The 20,583-nt window shown below is 32.8% G+C and overlaps 2 protein-coding genes across 4 annotated transcripts in view; one reads left to right on the top strand and one right to left on the bottom strand.

The window, feature by feature from the left end:
- Rpn2 (Regulatory particle non-ATPase 2) overlaps positions 1-20,583 on the top strand; it is a 64,383-nt gene that overhangs the window by 32,506 nt on the left and 11,294 nt on the right. The window lies entirely within an intron of this gene.
- Positions 5,385-20,583, bottom strand: part of 5-HT2B (5-hydroxytryptamine receptor 2B) — a 78,019-nt gene continuing 62,820 nt past the window's right edge. For all 3 annotated transcript variants that reach the window (XM_085480559.1, XM_085480558.1, XM_085480557.1), the window contains 2 exons: positions 9,153-9,715; positions 5,385-8,279 (listed from right to left, as the gene is read on the bottom strand). In XM_085480559.1, coding sequence (XP_085336685.1) covers positions 7,780-8,279; positions 9,153-9,715 — 1,063 coding nt within the window. In that variant the 3' untranslated portion in view covers positions 5,385-7,779. The remainder of the gene's footprint in view (positions 8,280-9,152; positions 9,716-20,583) is intronic.

Raw genomic sequence — 20,583 nt, 5'->3', positions numbered from 1 at the left:
TGGATTAACAGACTCTCTGCGTGTCTGTTGAAAAAGATCGATGCTAATGTTGCTTGAGTAATCGGTATTTTTTTTCTCCTATTTCCCGTTACGTCGCGAAGTTTATTCACGTTCTCGATGCAAGTGCATGCGGTAATGACCTTTTTATGGAATGCACGCAAACGAGTTTTACGCCGTGGGACGGTTGATAAAAAAAAAAATAGCGCGGCATCTTGCGAAAAAAATTATTAATGACTCTTTCTCTCTCTTTCTCTCTCTCGCAGAGTTACGGCAACAAAATGTTGTTACGTTAAAATCTGCGTTTATTATTGAACGGTGTTTTCGAAAATTGGAGCCGGCAAATGTTAATCGAGAGAATTATTATTGAGAAGACGCGTTTCTCTCTTTCATCCCTTTTCGAACGAGGGTGTAGTAATGAGCGTCGCATTTCTCATTAACGTTTTATCAATAATATTTTAAAATTTTCACGAAAATTACCGTCTACATCGCGAAATAAATTAACAGAGAATTAATTAAGGATTTAATTAAACGCGATGATTGAATAATTATTTCCCACGCAAGACTTTTCATTTTATTTCTGATCTTAAATAAATTATTAATGTATTGTTTTATTATTAGTAAATTGTTATATATAGCAATTATTTTAATTTTGAAATAACTGACTATCGCAAAATTAAAACTATGCTTCCAACTTTCTATATTAATTTTCATCTTGAATAAATTACCGATCTATTATTGTGTTATTATTATTAGTAAATTTTTATTTCAGGTATTTAATATTGTTTTTCGTCTTAAATAAATTATCGATCTTATTATTATCGCTAAATTACATTAAACGCGATGATTGAATAATTATTTCCCACGCAAGACTTTTCATTTTTTTTTCTGATCTTAAATAAATTACTAACGTATTGTTTTATTATTAGTAAATTATAAGTAAATTGTTATATATATAGCAATTATTTCAATCTTGAAACAAATGACTCTCTCGCAAAATTAAAAATATGCTTCCAACTTTCTATATTAATTAAACAAATTACCGATCTATTATTGTGTTATTAGTAAATTTCTTATTATTATTAGATTTTATTATTAGCAAATTTTTATTGCAGGTATTTAATGACTTTAGTATTGTCTTTCGTCTTAAATAAATAACCGATCTGATTATTATCAGTAAATTATAATCTAGCAGTTTCGAATGTATAAATTACTTAGAAATTTTTGCAAAATTAAAAGTACGGTGTCGCGAATTTTATTTGAAACACCCAAAGCGGATTGATATTTTTCTCCGGACACGGAAAATCTCGAGAGATTTGAAAATTCTCCCCCGCGGAAAGTTTCCATACCAATTTATATTTCCCTTTAAAAGAGAGCGGCTTCTTGGGACTTGAACGTCCACTAAAGTTAGGACCTTACTGCGTTTTGAGAATGACGGCTGAGAAATCTGCAAAGTAGGATTTAGTAACTTTCTCCCGGGGGAGAATAGAGGGCGGGTTTGTTACATTTATTTTCACCGCCGCTGCATCTCGTCTACCATAAATAATGCGCTTTAATACGTCGTATTTTAACGCGGATCCGCTCGTTAATTAAAATGAGTTTATCGTGCGCGGGAGCGTCGGAAAAACATTTTCCGTTTCTCTCCTGCTTCCTTCGCTCTCGCAAGTTCGCCGCCTCATTTTCTTACGATAGATTAACGAGTACGGAGGCAGTTATGTCACTGTCCGCGATGTTAAATTATTGCAGTTTCTCTCCTCGAGGCTGCAGCTGCGAGCACCAGTTCGCTTCTCCTGCGACTAACTACTCGCATTATATCGTGACGTAATGTTCGATTTTGCAGGGAGAGAAGCTTCGCGATTTACGAAGCTTTTAATATCTAATTCGATGTAGGACTCAATTTCGGAGAGTTGCTTTGAGCGAGGAAGCTTCAATTTAAATCCCCGAGACGTTTAATCGGTGTTAAAAAGACCGGCGAATTCAATTTCATCAGCTTGGTTCTCTTAGATTTTTGTGATGAAAGAGAAAGAGACACTTGCGACACAATCGATTAAAACCCTTCTGTCAACGAACAAGTATACCCGAAGCAATTTTATTAAATGAGTCCAACTTTTCTTCGCCCGAAACGAAATACAAAGGGTCGGTTTGTACTCGAAAACTTTCTGAATTATAAGGAGAAGAATGTTTAATGTCCAGCTGTTAGAAAAAAACGTGCTTGGATATTTATACATGGAGAGATAAAGAATTATGTATTGATTGGGGGATTAAAAATTCAACGATAGCGAGATGATATTTTCATCATATAAATCCCTATTTTTTTAAGCAATAGAGAAAAATTGTACCGTATTTCTAAAGAAAATCACATTTGATAGAATACAGATTAATCTAAATAAGTACGAAAAATTGAGATTTCTTTGTCGAAAATTAAGGAAGATTAATCTTTAGAATTCTAAAGAGGGAGGTAAAAATTAAACTATTTTTTTTCGTAAATTTCAGATAAATTGGATTGGTGGATATTTTCCACTAATAAAATGGATATTTATTTTTTATCTGTATCCTTATAAGGGGATGAAACCAATCCCTATTTCATTTTTTTTTATTTTTAGAGTATATGTTTATATAAGAAACCCTTCTTAATTTTCGACAAAGGATCATCTAAAATTTTTTGCATTTATTTAGATACACTCTGTACATTTATCAAGAAAATTTGTCAAGCGTGACGAGATATATTATTTGATATTAAATATTTTTATATTATTAAATCAAATCGGTGATTCAGCAATATTATTTAAAATTTATTTATTATTCCTTTAGTGTTAAAAAATTTTAATTTATTCATTTTTTTTTATTTATTTTAATTAATTTTTTTAATTTACTTCTCTTCATTTCCTTATTTTTTAAACTAATAATTTTTTCTCGAGAAAAAATATCAAGACAAAAAATAATATAATATATACAAGTCAAATTGCCGATTGAATAATTTCATTACAAAAAATTTGTAGTTTTATTTTATTCATCTGAATTAATCTTTTAAATTTACTTCTGTTCATTCTCTTATTTTTAAAATTAATAATTTTCGTCTTAAAAAAATATGAAGCCAAAAGATAATATAATTTATACAATATCGAATTCTGTATATGTCACATGTGTATGTTTGACACATCCGATACATCCGACGCGGTCTGTGAAATGTGTTTCGCAGGCCAGGTGCATCGAGATGCGTTCAACCACAAAACGCAGAACATGTCGCACTTGCATATCTCACTCTCTATCTCTCTATCCCTTTCGCGCGCGCGCATCGAATTTCCAAAATAAAGATCGGCTTCAGATATTCTTTTCGAGAGAGATTGATCCTACTCTTTTGTCCGATCGAGCGCTGTCGAGAATTTAATTAACGTCAACTCGAACACGCGTTTCGAACTCGCTCGCCTCTTGGTCTTTTGTGCTAGTTGCGGCCACCGATGTGCTCTCGACTTGTCTTCTTCGCTGTTGTTTGCGAAACACTCGATGCCGTTTCAGTTATTCGACTGAAATGGAGCGAGCGCGATATAAAAGTGCTCTTTTCTCCCTCGAGCGTCGATATATCGGTCTGCGAGAATTTTTTTTTTTTTTTTTTTTATTACGATTTATTTTATGTACCTATCATCACAATTATATTTTTTCCCTCGGATTTTGAATACACTTTAAAAATATTGATTTAATATTATTTATTTTATTTTATTTATATTTATTTAATATTATTTTTATTATTTATTAATTATTAAAAATTAATTATTAATTTTATTTTATTCACTGATGTTCAATCTGATGGCAATTAACTGAATTTCTCGTCCGAGCTACTATTTCTTCATTATCGATTCTTACCGGAAGTAAGCGGGGGCTTCGAGTGCCGTTTAAGGGTTAATGGGGAATTCAGCCCACAGGGATTTACAACGATTAGTCTTTCCCTTCGTCGAGAGACGCAGACTAATTGTGCAGATTGCCAATTTCGCGGTGGATCTTACTTCAAGTAAGCGCTCGGCTGAGAAATTGCGGAGCAAAGTATAACGTGTGAATAATATATGGAAAGGTTGCATTTCGCACTTACAAAGAAAAAGAGGGTGAGAATGCAAGGTGAATCCTGAATATCATGTTTTTTCTTGAGCTTGAATTTACCGATTTTTTATTTATTGTAATTGCAATTTTTTTTTAATTCGCTCAAAGTCACTAATTATAAAATAAATTTACATTATCTCGAATTAATATCATCAAGCTACACTGTAAAAAGTGTGCAATATATTACATAAAAATATGTAAAGTTACACTTGTTATTTGTTTTACATATTTTTAATGTAATTTTACATACTTTTTTACACACTGTAAAAAAATGTGTAAAATTACATTAAAAATATATAAATTACACTTATTATTTATTTTACATATTTTTAATGTAATTTTACATATTTTTATGTAATATATTACATACTTTTTTACAATACAGTATAGGTACACTGTATAAAAATATGTAATATATGTAACATAAACATCTGCAAAATTACATAAATAATAAATGTAAAATTACACGATAAATAATGAAAAAGTATACAATTTTGTTATTTACATTGTAATTTTACACTTATTTATGTAATTTTACATATTTTTGGAGTGTAGATGATTATGTCACATCTCGTGTTTATCGGATTTTTTTACAATTTTATAGTCACTTCAATTTGAATTTTTGACACTAACAATCTTGATAATTAAGTTTCTGGAGTTTCATCTTTATGACGAATGTATATCCCGCGAAGATCCAATCGTGAGTCTTACCGAAGGACTTGTAAGTTGCGCTGCGCGTTAATGAGTGAACATAATTAATGTCGGTTCTTGCTGAAGACAACATCAGATAGCGGAGGAGTTTCCGAACTTCTCGAAATATCGCGACTTCGCGGCGGGGTCAATTAATCTCAATCGATATCGGGCTAGGCTTGTTTTCACACTTAATGATATATCACGTTGCCTTAGCAAAATTAACAGCCCAATTTAATATAAATAATGATTAAGGGACAAAAAAGTCGCAAAGTCCTCAGAGAGATTTAACTTATCTGACGCAAAAAGGTCACTCTCTATCTTCACGATTATCTCTTGTCTTAATAATATTTTTTTCTAGAGACGGAAAGGGAAATTCAAAGTTGTTAATTTAAATAAAAATAAGTGGAAGAGAAATAAAATTTGAAAAATGAATTAAAAAATAAAAGTATATGAATTAAGAATTCTTTGCAGTAAAAAATTATTCGATGATATTATTAAATCATTAATTTGATTCAATAATACAAAAATATTTAATATTAAATAATATATCTTAACATTTTCTTGATATATATATATATATATTAAAAAAAATGATTCGATAATATTGTTAAATCAGCACAATTGGGGTTTGACAATAAAAATATATAACACCAAATCTATCTTGACGCTTGATATCTCTGTTAAAAAAATTCTTTCGTACGCAGCGGAATTATTCGACGAGATCGTTAAATCAGCAATTTGGTTTAAAAAGCAATCATTGAAATCGCGACGTCGTGTCGCCTGTCGGTTAACTCTTTTCCACAATTGACGGTGAAATGCAGCCCGCACGTTTAAACGGGTTCCATGTCGGGGTCAACGTTGGGACAGGCAGCGAACAACGTATGGAAAACTAAATAATTAGCGCGACGATGGTGAACGGTCGATCGGGCGATTAACGCGGCGGCGACGTACACAATTGATTTTCTGATTGGGCGTCCTGTCCAGTGAAGGGAAAAGGGGAGTTCATCCGTCCATATATCGGTGTGGGATGTACATATATATATATCGCAATATTCGCTGGTTCACCATCACCTGTGTCGGGGTTCGATATCAACGCGACGTGACGAACCGCGGTTTCGCGCATGCGCAAAATCGACGGCGCGATCGTGCTTTTATTTTGGCAAACGATAGAAGTTATAGGTTTCCGCAAAAAACGCGAATATTCGCGTCGTCCGATTGCGAAAGCTTTATTTAGGATCGCATCCGGATATATATCGGGTTGCGGTAAAATTATGTGCAATCGCGATGATAAAATTCCGTACGGAGGAATATATTTAAGAAAATTATCTCTCTCAAATGTATACATATATATATATATATATATATATATTTTCGATCTGGAATTTTTCTAGAATTTTTTTGTCGCTCTTAATAAAATAGGAGATGCGCTGAAAAGTGGTCGGACAGTGGTCACGTTTCCGTCGAAATAATATTGAAGGATATTATAAGAGGAAGCTTGTTGTATCTCTTTAATTATTGCGCGGCGAGTTTACACAACATGCCAGGAACAACGAAAGGATTTAGGGGTCTTTTTCCTTTTTTTTGTTTAAAGAGGGGGATATTTTTCTTCATCCTCGTATACATCGATAAATACTATAATGTCCAATATATTAACGATTTGTTCACTTTTCGAGCTCTTCTTATTTTTCATCAGAAATATCTCTTCATCGCTTGACACATTATTTGCACATGAGCACCATTTTTTTCATATGTGATAACAGCTTATATATATATATATTTTTTTTTTACGCGCGCGTACACATATATACACACAAACGCAGATACATACACACACACACACACACATACATGCATATATGCATTCTATGCTTTTAATTGTAATTATAATTAAATGCACGCTGTTTCGTTTTTTATGTACAAACTCCTCCTGATATTCCGTGCGGGATTTAATTAGGGGAAATTCAAATGAGAATTTAATTAGTCGGCGATAGTTTATCGAGTGATTTTGCGGTTACACGAAGCGTGCTTGGAGGTACTAGGTTAGTTTCCTTATTAGGCTACTGGAGTCAGATTGTTCGCTCGCGTTTCGAGTTCTCGCGCGATTAGGCTATCAGATATTCAGATTGCTCTAAATGCACATAAAACGTTCGAAAAATATTGTAGAGTACGTTTATGAAGAAAATCTCTAATAAATTCGATTATCGCGAGAAGAGTCCAAGCAACGAGAATCGAGATTTCATCGAAATCAAGCATTGTTTAAAAATCGCTATCAAAGATTCTGGGAGAGAAATGGAATTTAATTATTGATATTAAACCTCAAATTAATAAAACAGAAACTATTATTAAATATGATATAATTTGTACTATCAAAAATATAAACTAATTCAAATAAAAATAAGAACTAAATTTTCGTAATATAAGATATGCTTTAAGTTATGAATTATTTTTAAATATGTAACTATTAAAATAGGCATCATTATATTACACATTATTGCATATTGATATGTAATCGATATGAGATAGGAGCCGCTAGGAAGATTTAAAAAATATTCTTAGCTCGTCGAAAAATTATCGAATACGAAACGTTAACAGGAGTCGCTAATAGGAAGATTCGCGATAGAGACCTGTGAATTTCTCAACGATATCGGCGACATGTGTCCGACGATCTGGTTCGAAGCTATTCGGACTCGTTCGAACTCGTTCGAACTTGTTTGAACTTATTCAAACTAGCTCGGATTCATTCGAACTCATTCGGATTCATTCGAACTCATTCGGACTCGTTTGAACTCATTCAGACTTGTTCCAACTTGTTCGTACTCGTTTGAACTAATTCGGACTCGTTTGAAATCACTCGTTCCAGAACGAACCAATCGCGCGAGTAGAATCAACACCCTTTCGGAGTTTATCTTCGTCTCGCTTTCGAACGATTCGCATCGATTTCATCGATTCCTTTTATACCCTGCTGACGGAGATCCCCGGTTTCCCGGGGCCCAGGGCCTACCTGGCCGGTCGCCACGCCTGATTGCGATACCTGCACAGCAGGACCTTCTTGAAGGCCTGGCGGAAGACCTTGTTGAAGATGGTGTAGAAGATCGGATTGACCATGGAGCTGGCGTAGCCGAGCCAGGTGACCAGGTCGAAGATCTTACGGTCGATCCGGCGCTCGCAGTCGGGACACACCGCGGGCACCAAGTTCAGGACGAAGAACGGTGCCCACAAGATCACGAACGTGAAGAATACCACACCCAGCACCTTGGTCGCCTTCTGCTCGAGCCGGATGATCCTTCCGTGGCGGGAACTGTTGCGCGACACCACGCTGCTGTTGCGTGAGTGGTGGCTACGAACCTGGCCACCCGTGTACCTCAATAGATTCGGCGATGACGGATTGTTCTGCTTCAGGGATAGGCTCGTCGTCGCCCCGTTGTGCGCCCGCATTGTCGCCGCGCGTCGCAGAGGCGTCGCCCTCATGGGGGTGGTTAGTAGAGTCTTGGTGCTGCCTGCAAGGATCCGAAAGGATATGATGAGTCTGTGAGGAAAGTTGAATTGGAGTGTTGAAAAGGTTGAAATTTGAAGATTTTTAGGTGGAAGTCATAAAGATTTAGGGATTTTGGTGCTAGGGTTTGAAAATTTGAAGGTTAATTGGAAACTATATAGTATAAATTCAAGGACGAAAGATTCTGGGATCGAAGGATCTTACGATCTAATTTAGAATTTTATACGTGAAAGCATATGTTTGCTATTCTTGGATTTAAATTGAATAATTCAAGATTGGCTAAGTTTCCAAAAAATTTAATCTGAGATTTAAATAATATGAATTTTAAATTAATTAGAAATTTTAATTACAATTATACTATTGTGTTAAAAAAGGTAATTGCTTATCAACTGAACACACAATTAACGAATTTTAATTTTGGAATATCAAACACGAAGGTTCGAAAATTCAATTTTATAAGGGCTTCCCGTAATCTTTGTTACAAATCTTCCGGATCCGCGTTATCGCCAATCTTTCAGTTGTGCTAAAATCCTGGGGCGATCGTCGAAAGGCAACGATCGAGAAGCTTTCCGCGAATGACCATGAATCAACGCTCTCTCCTCGAACGGATCTCTCCATTTTCCCCAGGTCATAAAAAGAGGGTGATCGAAACGAGAGAGGATCGGGGCAACCGTTTGCACCCTCTCTCTTCCGTCTAACCACCCTCTCGAGAGCTCGCCCATCCCTCTCTTTCTCTCTCGTTTCCGCAATTTTTAGCGGAACGTTGGGGCTAGCACGCGATGGCTAGGAGTGGAGTTTCCCGGAGGCAATTATCGAGGAGCTAATCGAAAACCCGCTGTTGTTTATTACGTCATCGTCATCACTTATCGGCACGTACCCAGGCTGGAGCCTCGCCTTCCACCTCGCCACGTGACCACGGAATTCGCGAGGGTCAGTTGCTCGTAATTCTTCACGCCCTCCGTAGCAGTTCTGGCACTATTGTTCCTCCCTAGCAGACCCAATTCCGGGCTCTTGTTGGGCCTGATCGCGGCGTCGCTCATCAGACCTCCCACCTCCAGGCTTTTATTTCCGATTGGCTTCATCGTGTCGCTGGAGACGATGACGATCTCGCTCGAAGGTGGTGGCTTCTTCGAGGATTCCCCGAAGTAGGGACACGTGCACGGCGGCGGAAGAGTTATGGGTCCGTCCGGCATTTTGTTCTGGCACTTTTTGCGCGTCGCCGAGTCGTCCTCGTTCCTGCGGCAGGACGACTGCTCGTGGAAGCTGAAGGACCTCTTTCTAGGGGCCTTCGGCGAGCCCAGAGTCTGGCTTGTTCTCTGCAGGTGGGCCTCGTTGTAGGTCGAGGCTCGTCTCCGCTGCTTCCAAGGACTCGCGAAGGACTCCTCCTGCGACAGGCTTGTCCTGGAACAGGACATGCTGCTCTCGGTACTTTCCGCGCTCCTGGAAACAAATAACGATTCTGGTGTAATGAAGCAATAGGAGCAATCAGTTGTCAAACGGTTATTATTTAACTATCTTCGGTGACATTAGTCACAAAACAACGATCTATAAATAACAATTTATTTTTTTTTCTTTTAATGCATTAATATAAATATAATTATTGTGTTGTAAAATTTTGATGTGTTTATTATAGGAAATGTATATTTATTTTCTATCACAATTTTATATAAACATAATGATGTATGTATTATTAAAATATTAGTATCAAGATTATGAATAAATATGGTTAAATTGATTATGTCATGACATTTTTAACGATTATTTATAACGTTAAATAATGAGATAATAATTGTTATTTGTTGGAGGATAAATAAAATAACATCGATTACAGGGATAATAAACAGTATATAATAATGGGTAATATAATATACAGTTAGAGTATACAATAATATATACATTTTATTTGTTATATGTATGGAATCTTGATATCAAATGTAGATGTTCATGTGAGACTAATTTAAAATTCTCTTTTTTATCGAAAAATTATTTATCTGCGATCTATTATTATTTTACACTTGATAGAGGATCTTTCTATTGTTTACGAGATTGGTGAATCGACGAGAAAAATGTTTGGAAAGTTTCACGTGTGACAAAACTTTTTGTTTTATCGATTGTAATCGATATCGAAATAATTTATATCCGCAGTGCGATAAAAAAAAAGGATGAATCGAGAGATTAATGCTCGAATTCTGTCATTTTATACACATATATATATTTTTTTTTCTCCCGCAGTTGAATAATTTTTCTCTCTCTGTCTTTTTACCGATTACAAATCAAATCAGATAGAAAAGGAGGGATATATCTGAAAAGCTTCACGCGCGACAAAAGGATCTTCCTTATCAATCGCAATCGAGTCGAAAATAATCCCTCTACGTGCTACGTAAATTGAAACAACCCGAATGGTTTCAACCAGAGCGAGAGAAAAATTAATTCTATGAGCCCTTTATTACTTGCCGTGGGATAATCCTCTTATTGCTCGAACTTATCGTTTGAAAGCCCATTGAAAGAGAAAGCGAGAGAGAGAGAAAGAGAGAAGGCATAAAATATTTGGATATTTCTCTTTTGTGCGAACCGAGACTTCAAAGGAAATCTACAAATACATCCGCCGTTACAAAACATACTTGAATCTATACTTGTATTGTTCGAACGCGGGTCCCTTTATCATTCGATACAGCGTGCAATTTTCAGAGAAAAAAGACGGAAAATGAAAGAGGGGAAAAAAAAAGAAGGGAAACGCGATTGCGTTCCATTTTTCAACGGGGTGAGTAATTGATCGCGAGATTGGATGAGTTAGTTGTGCGCGAGCGCGGAGAAAAAAATCGCTGCCGTGTCCTGGCGAATTACGGACACGTTGTTGCGGCCGCGACGCTTTTGACAGCCGCGAGATTTCGAGGGAGTTGCGTCATCGGTGCCTGTTATCGGTCTTATCCGAATTCATACGCGCGATATCCCCTATTTTCTCACCTCGATTCGCGAATAAGATTCGAATCGGAAACGGTAACGGGAAAATGTAAAGACAATTTTGAGAAATTTTTGATAGAAAATCACACTTCGTCCAGTAAATTAGACTTTGACTTCATAAAAATTAGGATCAAACTGAATTTTTGTGGATACCTTTATTTCGATGTTCTAATGAAATTCTGAAAAGTACCCTTAATTTCATCCAGGGTGTTTTTTTTTAGTTTTTTGTCATTATCTCGAAAATTATGAATTTTTCCAGAGAAATAGTTATTATCAAAATTGTAGCTCATAAAATTCTCTACAAAAAAGGTTATTATACTTTTTCTCGTACAACTAGTCGTTTTTGAGTAAAACGTGCGGTGAAGTTGCAATGTCTGTAGTTTGTTATATAATCGTTGACTTAATTCGTTCTATATCTTTGAAACGATTAATTCCACGGAAAAAGTATAATGACCTTTTTTGTAGGGAATTTTATGAGCTATAATTTTGATAATAACTATTTTTCTCGAAAAATTAATAGTTTTCAATATAAAACTAAAATTTATCCTCTTTTACCCCCTATAAAAAAAACGCCCTGGATGAAATTAAGGGTACTTTTCAAGATTTTATTCCACAAAAATTCAGCTGGATCCTAATTTTTATGAAGTTTTGCCCTTTTTAAGTCTAATTTTACTGGAGTAACTATAAAAGAATTAATTATTATTAATAATATATACTATATATATATTTTTTTAAATAATATTATTTATATTATAAATTTTTTTGTAGTATAATTTTCTATAAAATTTCGAATTTTCTTTACATTATTCCTTTCATTATTTTCAATTTTCATTTATTATTTAAAATATACATAATGCATATTTTAAAAATTAATAACACTATTAATATGAAAAAATGTAGAGATTTTATAGAGAAATGGATGATAAAGAGGAATTAAAACGTAATGCAATAGAAACACAGTTTTAAATTAAAAAGAGATTAGTACGTAATAATGTAAAATTGTTAATAGAATTTTTAATATATGAAAAAATTTCGTACTTTTAAATAAATTATATTAATATATAAAATTTCGGAGTTTCTGGGAAATTTGTACGATTCTTTTTTAAAAGTTGGAATTATTGAGAGTAGTTTTGCACCTTTATTTTTTTGGCTCTTCGTAGCTGTTATCCGAAGATTGACAATTTTATCAGCGTTTCGGAGACGCATGTCGACGGGGTTTTTCGGGGATAATTGAGGATGCTCTTTTTCGGAAGAGGAAGAGAAACGGTCCCGATTGTCCTCGGAGTGGATTACGACCACGGTCTTGACGGCAAATTGAGAAAAATATTGGCTGAGACAAACCGAGGAGAATCGAGAGGGAAGAGGGAAGAGTTCTCGTCTGATCGCGAACAGAAGACAGATGCATCTCGGCAAGTGCATTTGAAACTGGGAATTTGATTCGATTTATTTCTGCTGTCACGAAATTATATACAATATATGCATATCAAATTATTAGCAAAAAATATTTTCATTAAAAATTTTTTATTTTTTATTTCAGAAGAAATCCTCATTAAAATTTATATTAATTTTTTTCATTAATTTATAAATTCAAATTTACCCTTCTATTATATTTGATTTATTTATCTTTCTTTAAATTGTGTGTAATTTTAAGTTTATTTTAATAAAAAATTTTAAGTTACAAATAAGATATTAAAAATTAGAAACATAAAAATATAAACAAGATATTTTCGCTAAGGAAACAATTTTATATTTTTTAATTTCAGAATAAATCCTCATTAAAATTCATATTTATTTTTTTCATTAAATACAGATAAAAATTATTTGTATTAAAATTTACTTTCTATTATATCTGATTTATTTATCTTTCTTTAAATTGTGTGTAATTTCAAGTTTATTTTAATAAAAAAATTATAAGTTACAAATTATTAAAAATTAGAAACATATACCAGAAATATAAACAACATATTTTCACTAAAGAAACAATTTTATATTTTTTAATTTCAGAATAAATCCTCATTAAAATTCATATTTATTCTTTTCATTAAATTCAGATAAAAATTATTTGTATTAAAATACTTTCTATTATATCTGATTTATTTATCTTTCTTTAAATCATGCATATAATTTCAAGTTTATTTTAATAAAAAATTTTAAGTTACAAATAAGATATTAAAAATTAGAAACATAAAAATATAAACAAGATATTTTCGCTAAGGAAACAATTTTATATTTTTTAATTTCAGAATAAATCCTCATTAAAATTCATATTTATTCTTTTCATTAAATTCAGATAAAAATTATTTGTATTAAAATACTTTCTATTATATCTGATTTATTTATCTTTCTTTAAATCATGCATATAATTTCAAGTTTATTTTAATAAAAAATTTTAAGTTACAAATAAGATATTAAAAATTAGAAACATAAAAACAATTTTATATTTTTTAATTTCAGAATAAATCCTCATTAAAATTCATATTTATTCTTTTCATTAAATTCAGATAAAAATTATTTGTATTAAAATACTTTCTATTATATCTGATTTATTTATCTTTCTTTAAATCATGCATAATTTCAAGTTTATTTTAATAAAAAATTTTAAGTTACAAATAAGATATTAAAAATTAGAAACATAAAAATATAAACAAGATATTTGTTGGACTAGAACTCGCGGGAGAGAAAGAGACTATAAATGTAACGATATAACACAACTGTAACAGAGAACAAGAGATAGAGATAGAGAGGGTTGGAGGTGAAATAAACGATCTGAGAGATCTCGGGACACTTCTCGTTTATTCGATTCGAGGAATCGAAGCGACAGGAAGCGACTTGACGCCGCAAAAGGCGAAGCAATAGAGAGGTAATCTTCGTTTGATGCGTTCAGAGGTGCATGATTCTAAGTGCATTCCTTTATTAAAGGTTCACGCGGAGGGGCGAGAGCAGTTTACTTAAGTACACACGACCACGGCTCCACCCTCTTTCCCTTTCCACCCTTCCCTTTTGCTCGCCCTTTTCTCCGGGGTTGGTTCTGGTTTTGCACTTTGAATGTCGCGGCAGCTAAGTGCAATCCACTTTGGGTCCACCGTGTATAAATGGGTTTTCTCGTAGTCGTGACCTTTCTAACGCATCCGCGCTTTTTGTGTTTTCGTTAGCGAGAACACGGAGAGAATTTTCAGATGATTCAATCGTCGCCGAGGGTTTTTTCGAAAAATTACGAGAGACGGGAAATGGTCCAGGAAAATTAAACTTTGACTTCAAAAAAATTATAATCAAACTGCATTTTTGTGGAGACCTTTCTTTCGATGTTCTAATGAAATACTAAAAAGTACTCTTAATTTCAGCTAGGGCGTTTTTTTTATGGGGGGTAAAAGGGAGGAAATTGATAGTTTTTTGCCATTATCTCGAAAACTATCAATTTTTCGAGGAAAATAGTTATTATTAAAATTGTAGCTCATGAAATTCCCTACAAAAAAGGTCATTATACTTTTTTTGTGGAATTAACCGTTTCGAAGATATAGAGCGAATTAAGTTAACATACGATTGTATAACGAACTACAAACGTTGCAACCTTACCGTACGTTTTACTCAAAAACGATTAGTTGTACGAGAAAAAGTATAATAACCTTTTTTGTAGAGAATTTTATGAGCTACAATTTTGGTAATAACTATTTCTCTGGAAAAATTCATAATTTTCGAGATAATGGCAAAAAACTAAAAAAAGAACACTCTGGATGAAATTAAGGGTACTTTATTTTTTTGTCATTATCTCAAAAACTATCAATTTTTCGAGAAAAATAGTTATTATCGAAATTGTAGCTCATAAAATTTTCTACAAAAAAGGTTATTATACTTTTTCTCGTACAACTAATCGTTTTTGAGTAAAACGTACGGTAAGGTTGCCACGTCTGTAGTTCGTTATATAATCGTTGACTTAATTCGCTCTATATCTTCGAAACGGTTAATTCCACGAAAAAAGTATAATGACCTTTTTTGTAGGGAATTTTATAAAATTAAGGGTACTTTTCAAAATTTCATTAGAACATCGAATTAAAGGTCTCCACAAAAATTTAGTTTGATTATAATTTTTTTGATGTTTTGCCCTTTTCAAGTCTAATTTTACTGGACTAAAATGGCGCGTAATTTTTATTCTCCCATTTGTACGGTATATCGTGGAAAACAATTTTAATTTTATTTCTCTTTTTTTTCAATTTAAATTCAATTTAATTTTTAAATTAAATCGAGAAGAATGAAACAAAAAGTTTGCTGCGCCTAATTCCTGCGCTCTTTTTTTTTTTTTTATTAGCTCGTTTCCTATACCTGAATTTATTCATTTGTTTAGTATCTCAGAGCCTTTTCGTTTTTTTTATTCGTCATTTTGTAGAATGTAATTCGATAACGTCGGAGTGTGTTTGTAAAAAAGTCGGAATTTCTTCGTGAAATTTATTTATCACGAAATTAAATTCTTTTTCAATTTATCGCGAAAATAATTGAATTTATTAAGCCTTTTACATAGCAGACTCTCGGATATAAGATTTGAATTTATCACTTAGGGTCCAAAGAGGAGGTCCTTCTCGTTTTTTTTCCAAGTTTCTTTTTTTTTGTCGCGCATTCTTTCAAAGATTTTACGATTTTATTTGGATCGCGCTAAATTTATTTTTCGGCAGATATTTTCTTCCTATCTCGATCGTCTGCGACACGCGTTTTCGCTCGTCGCGAAATTTTTCCGGCCGCCTGCGTTTTTCCCACATTTTACGAGCATCTCCCGAGGATTTTCGCCGCCTACAACTGCATTCTTTAAATAAAATTCTCGCATTTTGCTACTCCCCAGAGAGATATTCTCTAGGATTTTTCCGCAAAATATATTTACGAAATTCCGAGATGTGTGTGTATTCTAGAATTATTTATTCTTGAATTTTATTTTCTCGCCAGCTATCCGTTTCCGAAGATTCGGATGTTTCTATCCCTCTGTCAACGAATCCGTATATGCAATGCGATTTTAAATGTTAAAAATGTGCTGGATCTTTTCTCCATCCTTGAAACGTAATACGACGAATTTATTTGCATGTTAGAAATTTTAAAAATATAACGAGGAAGAAAATTTGATGCAGTTGCTATAAAAAATTATCGCAATATGTCGAAAACACTTATTCATATATTGATGGAAAAGTTATGCAAAAAATTATTTTCATAGAAAGATTAACAAAATCTCTTTTTCTTCTTTGTATGTAGCTCTATTTTAGAACAAGGTTTTATGGAACTTGCGAATTTTTAATCTTTTTTTATATAAAATTTAAAAATACTATATATGTAGAAATATGTTTAAAAATATTATACATGTATTTAAAAAATGTTTACAATTTATAAATAACTTTTTGTTTTTAATTATTTTTTTTTAAATATTGCATTTTTTATTTTTCAATTTCTGCAAAGCAAAATTTTTTATTGCTTAAAATTTAATATTTCATTGAATTAATAATTTAAATTCTCGAATTTGTGGATTTCTGCGTTTTTATTTATTTTTAAACTTTTATACGCAATTTTCTCTCTCTCTCTCTCTCTCTATGAACACAAATATTTAATCTCAAATATTTCGAAGCATTATGAATTGATGAAATATTTAGAACGTGCAATTACAGTGTCTGTCATTAAAATAGAATAAAATGCATTTCCTATAAAATTATAAGGAATAATCGACGCAGCTGTCAAAAAAAAAAAAAAAAAAAAAATTATCGCAAGGCTATATCGAAAACGCGCAGTTTGTACCTGGATACTTTATATTGTTGGAAAGGTGAAAAATTATGCATTGACGGAACGTGAAAGATCGAAGATACAGGAGACTTCGCGGTTCGATGGATCTTATGATTGAAATGTATTTGATCGCAGAGACGGAGGAGTTTTTTAATATTCCCGCCTTACTCTGACCTCCTCGTTTCACTTTCAGTTTGCGTATTCCTTAGTCGATCGACTGAAATGCTCTGGAAGCTCTAAACGACGTCAAATATGATTCTCCTCCTCCTCTCTTTCGCAACTTACTTTCGATTCCTTCGACAAGTATTGCCGATGATCCTGTGTACGAGAATATTCGAAGGAATATATTTCAGATCCCCTGGATGAATATTAAATTGATTTCTCTCTTTCTCTCTCTCTCAGGTTGATATTTAACTTTTGTAAAATATATCGATTCTCTGGTATTTTTACAATTTTTCTCAGACGAAAAATATTTAGGGACCAAAATAGGGAGATGTCTTTATTAAATTCTTTGCATATTTGAATTATGGAGGAATAAAGAAGATTTTCTTTCATTCTTATTCGAGTTATTTTTCGATGTGAAAATATTAAGAGCTATATTAAGAGAAATTTATTTTAAGAAAAAAGCTAATAATATATAAGTTTAAGCTCGCGAGGCAAATATTGAGTTTCGAGGGATTCTCCGAAAGCCGCGTGTTCTTGGAAAATCTTTTTCCAGAAAACTACTTTGATACTTGAAATGTTATTAATAGAAATATTGGGAGAGGAAAGATCCACGTATTACATTTTTAGGAAAGAAACTTCGGGGTATTATTTCAGGATATTTTTAATGGAGGAATATCGCGAGACTTTCAATTAAAATTGAGAGGGTGAATATTAATTTAACCCTTCTGTCGATGAACAGATATTCAAATTTTATAAAAAAAAGTCTTTGTATTTGTACGTCAATGAAAAGGTGAACGAAAATTATATAAAAAAATTAAATAAAAATAAAAATAAAAATTGTATGGTAGGGTATAGATGTCTCAACAAACTGGATAATATTATTAAAGCGCAGAAAGATAAAACTAAACTTCCATGCAATTCGAATGTGGTTTATAAGATCAGTTGCAATAATTGTAATGCATCTTATGTAGGCCAAACAAAGAGGCAATTGCAGACGCGAATGAAAGAACATAAAAATAATATTAGATTGGACTCAACGAAACATTCAGTAATTTCTGAACACATAATAAATGAACATCATACTTTTAATTGGGACAATGTTAAGATCATGGACAACGAAAATAATTATTATAAAAGACTCATTTCTGAGATGCTACATATCAAGGAACAAAAAAATGGACTAAATTTAAACAAAGATACTGAGTTACTTAGCGAGTCGTATTTTGATATTTTGGATATATTAGCGAACAAGAAATAATAATAGGACAAATAGGACATTAACGAGTAAAACATAGATATTAGATCATATATAAACACGCACGCTCTCCGATCAAGTAGAGTTTAAAATGAGCTGTCTTTCTGTATTGTTGGTTTGTTATGTGTCATCCTTAATAACTGTTAATAAGTAGCAAAATTGTCAAGAAGAACGATGATAGGTAAGCATACTACCAATTGTAGGGGATACATATTATAATTTGGACATACGTTGATCGGTAATTTTTTATTAATCGCAGCGCCTACGGAACGGGTTAATTTCTCGCATATTAACGATGAAACTATTCGAGATCTGAACAAAATCAGGGATCATATCGAGGCGAACATTGTTGGACAGGACGGATTGAAACACGCGTTAATTGCTCAAAAACTCTTGATTCTGAATAACTATAATTAAATTTCGATATTATGTGAATTGTAAGAATTTATATTTCAATAATTATACTGAAGAAGACCGCGTGCGGTCGAAACGTTTATAGAATGATTGTAATTTGCGTTAGTTTTAATATAATGACTGTAGTTTTATAATTTACACATGTAATAAATGGTAGTTGACTGAACATCTCGAATATTCAGCTCGATAAGTTGGCCTTATATTTATCACTTTGTTTTCAATATACGAGCGACAATTGTATTAATTTATAAAAAAATTATTTAAACATATTATATAAATTATACAAAAATTACACAAATTACATAAATTATGTTCGAGAATAAAAATTATTAATTAAGTGAAAATTTAAATTCCAAGAAATAAAAAAATGTGTTTCGTGAAAATTGGAATATAAAAAATTAAAATTAAGACAGTTAAAAGTAAGAAGGTTGGGTTATGCATAATCAAAATTATATAAACGATCTATTGTTAGATTACGAGCGAGAATGTGGAATGTAATGGGACATTTTGTCATTAAAATTTTCACTAGTTTGAATCCCGAGCATATTATATATAAAGTGACATAAATTCATGAGGGAAACTCCTCGGTTGCCAACACATGTGAGTTGACTTGACGGGAGGGTAACCGCGTCTTGCGATAGTTACCGGTATGTTCGTGCGAAACGGAGTGACAAAATGACGTAAATTCGTGCCGTCGTATTGCCGCGCGAAAACGCACCCTCCCGTCAGGCGCAATGGCGTGTTTTGAGAGCCCACGGTTTACAACGCGATGGATGTGTCGTTAATAATTGCGAAAGCATCCGCTGCGAAAATTCAAACAAGCTCAGAAATTCCCTCTTTACGAAATTGCACCGGGATTGATCGTCCCGCATATACAGGGTGTTTTACGCAAAACAATATAGTGGTATTAAAGTCAGTATCAGAAAAAAAATGATGATTTCTTCAGCATAACAAGGAGAGAAAATTAAGAAAAATTTTTTTATAACGGGATGATGCCGTAGTTCTGTTTTACCGACTTTAAGTTAGGTTAACTTTTTATTGAATATACAGATTGAAAAATCCTCTACAATGAAAGTATTTTTATTACTTCTGCATTATTCTTTCATGTCATCTTTATTGGGAGCGCCATATTTTGTGCACAAATGAACTGCAGAACTTTTGTATTAAATAAGTATTGTTATGAGCTGATGCGAGAGGTCGATAAAAAAACTAATTTTTTAACTTTTATTATTTTTTTTACACGAAATTACAGCGTTCCCTGTTCATTATTATCAGTATTTTAATTGTGGAAAAGGATTTTTTAATCTGTATAGCCAATAAAAAGGGTATTTTAAACGTCCTTGAGAAGTCTGTTGTTTCTTTCCTGTTTTATCGACAAAATGTGAGGTTAGATAAACTATAAATCTATTTATTGGCTATAAGGATTGTTTTTTTACCTGAAATTAGAGCGCTTCGCCCTTTGTTAATATTAATACTTTAATTTGTACAAAATTTATCAATCTATATAGTCTTATATATCTAGGTTACAGAATTATAAATTCAAGAATGCTGTAACTGTAGATATACGAGACTATACAGATTGATAAATTTTTTTCTTGTACAAACTAAAGTATAAAAATTAACAAAGAACGAAGCGCTCTAATTTCAGGTAAAAAACAATCCGTATAGCCAATAAATAAATTTATAGTTTATCTAACCTCGCAGTTTGCCGAAAACAGAAAGGAAACTTAGATTAGCTTAGGATCCCCTTAAGAAACTTCTTCAG

Source organism: Nylanderia fulva, unplaced genomic scaffold, assembly GCF_048542155.1.
Source record: "Nylanderia fulva isolate GAGA-0341 unplaced genomic scaffold, ASM4854215v1 Scaffold15, whole genome shotgun sequence".
NCBI lineage: Eukaryota > Metazoa > Arthropoda > Insecta > Hymenoptera > Formicidae > Nylanderia > Nylanderia fulva.
Note: the sequence above shows the minus strand (reverse complement) of the source record. Positions and strands in the feature narration are given on the sequence as shown.